At 42.3% G+C, this 6,944-nt stretch overlaps 1 protein-coding gene across 1 annotated transcript; it reads left to right on the plus strand.

The window, feature by feature from the left end:
* The first annotated feature begins 302 nt into the window (after positions 1-302).
* LOC110225751 (uncharacterized protein At3g60930, chloroplastic-like) lies at positions 303-2,396 on the plus strand. Its single transcript, XM_021015720.1, has 3 exons — positions 303-897; positions 984-1,685; positions 1,942-2,396. Exons 1-3 carry the CDS (start codon positions 303-305, stop codon positions 2,394-2,396), a joined length of 1,752 nt encoding a protein of 583 aa, XP_020871379.1.
* Positions 2,397-6,944: the final 4,548 nt, after the last annotated feature.

Here is a 6,944-nt window from a genome sequence, read left to right on the forward strand (position 1 = left end):
AAAAAAGTCTGAAAGTGGAGGGAGAGGCAGGCAGCGATTAATTACAGCCTGTTGCCTGCTACTCCATGTTTTCCGCTATTACGCTGATCTCGGATAATCAGATGATTTGATTTCCCTGACAACCGTCATCATTAATTTCTTAATTTTATATTAATACCACGGGGAAAACTGTCCTACTTCCCAATATTCTCGAGGCGGTTTTTCGCTAAATAAGGTTAAATGGAACGACGGCTATTACAGCAGCGTACTTTTACCCCTAAAGCTTTTACCAAACCAGAAAAAGAGAAACCTCTTAGTAAAAGATGTCTTCTCCAGCCGTGTATGTTTCGAACAATGAAGGAATCCCTATTCCCAGAGGGGATGAAGTCTTCACCCAAAGGGGAGACAAATTTGGTCCGCATTTCAGATCTCAGTCGACCTCTGCTTCCCTTGGCGCTCTTCGCCGCCTTTGTAACATCCCCCAGGAAATTGAATTCTCTCTTCCTAGACCCAACGAGTCTCCGAAAGTGGTGCGAGAGGGTTATTGTTGTGCGTACGAAGTCTATTTCAAAGGTTGTGGTTTGTTTTTTCCCATACCGGAAGTTCTTCTTTTATACCTCCTCCACCTAGGGATTGCCTTTCCCCAAATGGCTCCCAACTTTCTTCGATACGTTCTGAGCACCCTGACTGTTTCGGCAGAAGCAGGGTCTTCCCTCTCTACCAGCGAACTCTTAGGGCTATTTCGAGCCCGTGAATCCGCAGCAACGGGTATTTTTTCTATAAACCCTATCCTTGACCGTAACCTGATCGACGGAATGCCCTCGAATGATGGGCCTTGGAAGAAATACTGGTTCTTTTTCCGAGTCAATCCCCATTCCGTTCAAGGTCTTTCAAGTCTTCTTCTTGCCAATTGGACGGGTAAACTTGGTTAAAAATCCAACCTTTACTAATTTCCACTGTATTATGTTAAAGAGATAGAATTCTTAACCAGTACTTTGTTTCAGGGAACCAGACGATCCCCCACCCAACCGTTGACTTCTTGTCCTTCTTTCGAATCGTTTCCGAGGGTGAAACAAATTGGAATTCCTTCACCCTTCAACGCATTCATAAAGCGGGGCTCGCCATTAAAGATGGTCAGACTCATCCCCTCGATCCTCCTCCCGAGGAGAAAGACGTCTCGAGCCTGAATGCTCGAGATAAAAGAAAGATGCAGGCTGAAGTCAAGGCTCTTAAGGATCAGCTATCCGAAATTGGAAAAAAGAAACGGATAGCTGCAATCTCCAGGGTTGGTAACTTCCACAGGAAGACCCTTTTGGTTGATGATGGTTCGTTAGAAGCAGGCCTGTCAGCCGCGGTGGATACTCATGGAGCCGAGATCCTTAACGACCCTGCAGTTGCCACCGCAATTTGCCCTCCCGAACCAGGGTGTGAGGGAGAAATAACCTCCTCTCCTCGTACAAAGAGGAAGGCTCCTGATTCCGATAATCCATCAAACGAGAGACTTAAAACCGTGAGATTAAGTTCTCCGCCACGAGTCTCTAGCCCTCTACGTTCTGTTTCTCCCTCTTCAGAACCTTTTAACTCCGAGCTCCCTCTTCCGGGAGACAGAGTAATTTCAGAGGAAATAGATGAGCCGAGACCGGAGGCTCCCCTATCTCAAGGATTGAGTGTTAGGACTCAAAATCCTTTACCCGCTTCTATTTCAGGTAAGTTTTTACTTAGAAAGCGAGCATTAGCAAAAATTGCTGTAGATTGCATTTATTTTATTAATCTGCTATTCTCCTCTGCTTCGCAGGCGGAGAAGAGATTGGAGACATCTTCCGAAGTTTCCAAACCAGGGAAGGGGCGTCCCTTCCTCTTTTTTCAGTTTGGAGGCCGGAAATCCGTCAGATGTTCGCCAATCGAGCTTGCTACCTATCCCAGGTTCGGATCTTTTAGATTATGACAACTTCCCTTCCTTAGGTAAAAGCTTCTCATCTAAACGACACGTTAAGAAGAATACGGCTTTGTTCGAAGAAGCAAATCAAGAGATCGAGCTTTTAACTAGGAACAGGGCTCATGATATCGCTGAGGCCGAACATAATGCTGGAGAAGAGATGAGGGGATTCGGTATGCAACTTATCCAATCTGTCACAAAGTTATTCAAGGACGAAGAGGTCTGGACTAAATTTCTAACAGATCGAGCCGAGCTAAAGAGCAATTTTGACCTGATTAAGGAACTAGAGTCTGGGAGATTTTTGTTTGAGAACGAGAGGAGCGAAGTTGCTGCCGAACTCGCTATGGTTGAGTCCGAGCTATCCTCGGCTTCCCGTCCTACTCTCGATCTGAAACAATTTTCTTTGGTATTTGGAGATTCCCCATCTCAATTTGAGGTAGGTGAAGGTTCTCGGCCACATGAGGGTTCTCCAGAGGTGTAGGAACGTTTTTTTTTTTTTAAGAATTGTTTTGTTGAGTCCATGAGGATTGTTCCGTTTGATGGAAAGATTTTGTTCAACTAGTGTGACCGAACACAACCATGTACATGCTCTGGCATATGATTATTATTTTTTTTTAGCAAAAACGTTTGGATACGATTCTAGGTTTGCAAGTCCTAGCCTGCCAAAGAGGTTTTATGAATTGTGAGAGATGAGCTGATCAGGCTCACTTGCCTTTTTTAAAGAAAAAATCTTAATAAGTATTTTTCCTCGGTCTCTCGAAGGCGAGGATGGAGCTCGGCTTAAGTTTTCTTTTTATTTCGAGGGATAAGATTTTTAATTCATGAGAATTTTGTCATAAATATGACCAGGCAATGATTTCGATCGTTGCCCATGATGGCTTCGGAATCGCTGGGCCGCGTTTTAATTGGATCTGAAGCCTGCTCCAACAGGCCAACAATATATAATTTTTTCTAGAAATCTGAACCCCTTTCTCCTTTAAAAAAGATTCCGAAAGATGACCATAGTTCATTATAAGAAAAAACTTGAAAAGATGTCGCTGTATTCTTTCAGATCAAGCTCAAGAATAACAACTTCAAGTGGGAACCCATTGTTTGAGTCCGAAGACGGATTCTCTCCAAAGGGAGTTATTCACCCAACGTTTTTTCATTTCCGAACAGGGAAGGAAAGGGTCAAATGTTACGACTTCCTGGAAAAGATTCCTTTTCTAACTCTTAGTCTTCTCATAAAACTATAACCTCTTTTCTTTTGGTCATTTGACGAAATGTTCGTTCAAACAGATCGTCGGGAGACACAAAGCTTTATGTGATAAGAGACAAAAAATCGGAAGGAGGCGCCGTGCTCTTGATGAGCGTATAAAGAGGATGGAAAGAGAGATCCTTCGCTTGGAATCTGAGCCGCACGAATGGGAGAGGAATGGTCTAGACATCGTGGCCATAATGCCTACTTGCCTCCGAAGATTCCTCCGCATACTGGATAAATTTCATCGTTTATCCTTGGCGACCAGTGATGGGTCCTCTTTCGTTTCATGTTCCTCAGAGTTCCGGAGACTTCCGATGTTAAGAACTGAAGAAAAAGAGGAACCGGAGACGAAAATTGTTGATGACTTCTCGGCCCTTTTGATTTATCTTCTGACGAGGGGCTATCCTCGGAAAGCTGTTCGGGATCTTCCACCTCGCTGGAGTCATTATCAGGCGAAGACTTTTGATCGAATACTTTCTTATTTATGTTTGTAAAATGTCACTGGTCTTGAAACCCAGCAACATCAATTACATTTCCTCTTTCGCTCTAAATTCGCCGATTTATTCAAATCTCATTTAATGCGTTTAATCTAGGGAATATAATTAGTAATTAACTCGATTACATTTTCCATGGAAGTCGTAATTTCAGATTTGGGAAATCGTCAATTAATCCTCTTAAATGCAATTGAATAATTTTTCGATTATAAAGTGGGTGTAGTCTGTCATTGAATTTCAACAACATTTCTACAAAAATGTTCAAGGGAGGTAACTCATCAGAGAATCCTTCAGACTTGTTCAAAGTGATGAGTGTTGATCCTTCGAAGACGTCGGACATCGAACTTATAAGAGCAGGAGAGTCCGGCGAACCAAAAGATTCACAAATATTGAAGAAGGGAACTAGCATTCAGGTTCCGATCGTTCTAATCGAGAGATTGTTGCCTCAAGATCGTGTTAAGGCTGAGGAGTTTATCAATAAGGTATTTTCCATCCTAGTGATTAACTTCTTTTTGTTATTGCTAAACGTAGCGTTTTATTTTCTTCAGCTTATCACTCGGCATGATGAGCTCGAAGATGAGAAGAAAAAGATTAGGAAACGGATAATGGAGCTAGAGAAGCGTCGCCTCGATATATCTCGCGAGCTTCATCGCCTCGAAGCCCATCCTTCCGATTGGATCGAACTAGGACTTCAGGAGTACGGAAACATGCCAGGTTGCATTATGAGCATCGTTGACTTCGCTGGTCAAGGAGCGGAGTTGTTCCGTAATTCAAGACCCTTCTAGATCCGGTCTTAGCTTAGCAAGAAATATTTATTTATACATTGTTCGCAACGTATCTTTATGTTCATGCTCGAATATCGAATTTATAAAAACAGGATTCCATGACTGGAATAATATTTTTATTTTTATATTATAGCAGGACTCGTGATTAGCGAGCTGCCTACGTACCCAGAATGGGATCAAGCCAAATCGTAGTTCGAATGTGTTTGCTTTAGCAATAGAACTTTTTCAAGATGATTATGTTCCAAGGCCTTTGAACGGGATTTCCATCAAGGTCTTGTAAACGGTATACACCGTTTCGGATTTTTTCAGCGATTTGATAAGGGCCTTCCCAGTTAATACCGAGTTTTCTAGCTCCTTCTTCTTTTGTATTATCGAACATTCGCCTTAAAACAAAGTCTCCTACATTTAAAGGTCTGTTTTTAAACTTTGAGTTATAGTATCGAGCGGTCAACTGTTGATAATTCTGAAGTCGGATAAGGGATTGGTCTCGCCTTTCATTGATTGTATCGAGAACGTCTTCTAATAATTTAGAACTCGACTCTTCGTTAAGTGGAGCTTCGCTTCGGCGCAAACCTGGGACATTTAGCTCGGCCGGGACTACGGCTTCCATCCCATAAACTAGTGAGAATGGAGTTTCGCCCGTTGCCCGCCTCGGGGTTGTTTGGTAAGCCCACAACACAGGTTGCAGCTCGTCATACCATCCACCTTTTCGAGCACTCAAGCGTTTTTTAAGATTGCTGAGAATGGTTTTATTGGAGGCTTCCGCTTGTCCATTTCCTTGAGGATACCTCGGCGTTGAGTAGCTAAGTTTTATTCCCCAAGCGGAACAAAAATCTTCAAAATCATTTGAAATGAATTGAGGACCATTATCCGTTACTATTTCGTAGGGAACTCCATAGCGACAAATAATGTGTTTCCACAAGAATGTCTTTACTACGGAATCTTGTATGCTTATATAATCTTCAGCTTCAATCCATTTGGAAAAATAGTCCGTTAGAACTAAAAAGTATTTGACGCCTCGTGTTGAACGATGCATCGGACTGATTATATCCATCGACCACCTCATGAAAGGGTATGGAGCGGATATATGTGATAGAATTTCAGATGGCTGGTGAATAAGAGGAGCGTGCATCTGACACTTTTTACACTGTTTGGCGTAATCAATGCAGTCTGAAATCATAGTTGGCCAGAAATATCCTAATCGTTTGATTTTGAAAGCCATTGCTCGCCCCGAAGAATGACTACCACAAAGCCCTTCGTGGACCTCGCTTGTCACTATTTCAATTTCGGGTCCGAAAATACATAAAAGATAAGGATCACTAACGCCTCGCTTGTACAATGACTCTTTAATTATACAATACTTAGCGCTGATGATTCTTAATTTGCGAGCTTGCCATTTGTCATATGGTAGTTCTCCATTAAGAATGAAATTTTTGATGGGTACCCTCAAGTCAGCCCCCCAATCATTAGCGGAAGTATTATCCTTGAGTATAAACTTCCTTGGTTCGGGTTCGGAAGGAATGTCAGGATCTTCAATTGTCTCCTGAACCTCTACATCACCTGTAAGTGACTGTTCGGTTCGAGATGGTTCTTTAATGGGAACCTCTTGATCCTTTAACTTTCTTTTTGCCTTTCTTTTAGGACGTTCCAATGGTGGAGTAAGTTCGTCATCTTGAGACTTTACTCGTGATCTGGTGATGACAAGTGAACTATTTCCGTAACTTTGTTTTGGAGTTTCGATGTATTCGGCCGCCGAAATGTTATCGTTTTCTGTTTCTTCAACCGAAATACTTCGCGAGGAAATACATTCAACGGGGATAACTCGTTTGAGTTCAGGATCTGAGGTAGAAGCTAGGGCAGCTAAAGCATCTGACAAAGTGTTTTCTCCTCTAGGTATTCGAACTAATTCGAATTCTTTAAATTTTCCGGCTAATTTTTTTACAGCCGAAAGATAAGCTTCCATTCGAGGAGCCTTAGCTTCGTTATCTCCAGCGAACTGGTTTACAACTAGCTGAGAATCGTAATAAGCTATTATTTTTTCTGCTCCAATCGCAAGAGCAAGCCGAAGTCCTGCTAAGAGAGCTTCGTATTCTGCTTCATTGTTCGAAGCTGGAAACATTAACCGAAATGACTGCTCGATTATTTCCTTTGTCGGAGTTTCGAGCCTAATGCCGATTCCGGATCCTTGTTTAGAAGAAGATCCATCTACATGTAATTTCCGTGTAGAGTCCGTTTCAACAAAGATTCCATCATCTAATGGTAGTTCGGTTAGAAAATCAGCCAGAACTTGTGCTTTTGCGCTAGTTCGACTTTTATATTCTATATCGTACTCACTGAGTTCGATTGCCCATTTTGCTAACCTTCCGGACTGACTTGGCCCGTGAAGAATTGAGCGAAGCGGATGGGAAGTTAGTACTTCTATAGGATGAGATTGGAAATAAGGTCTGAGTTTTCTAGCAGATACGACCACTGCTAAAGCTAATTTCTCCATCATGATATATCTTGTTTCT

The sequence above is a fragment of the Arabidopsis lyrata genome, assembly GCF_000004255.2.
Source record: "Arabidopsis lyrata subsp. lyrata unplaced genomic scaffold ARALYscaffold_8, whole genome shotgun sequence".
Taxonomy (NCBI): Eukaryota; Viridiplantae; Streptophyta; class Magnoliopsida; order Brassicales; family Brassicaceae; genus Arabidopsis; species Arabidopsis lyrata.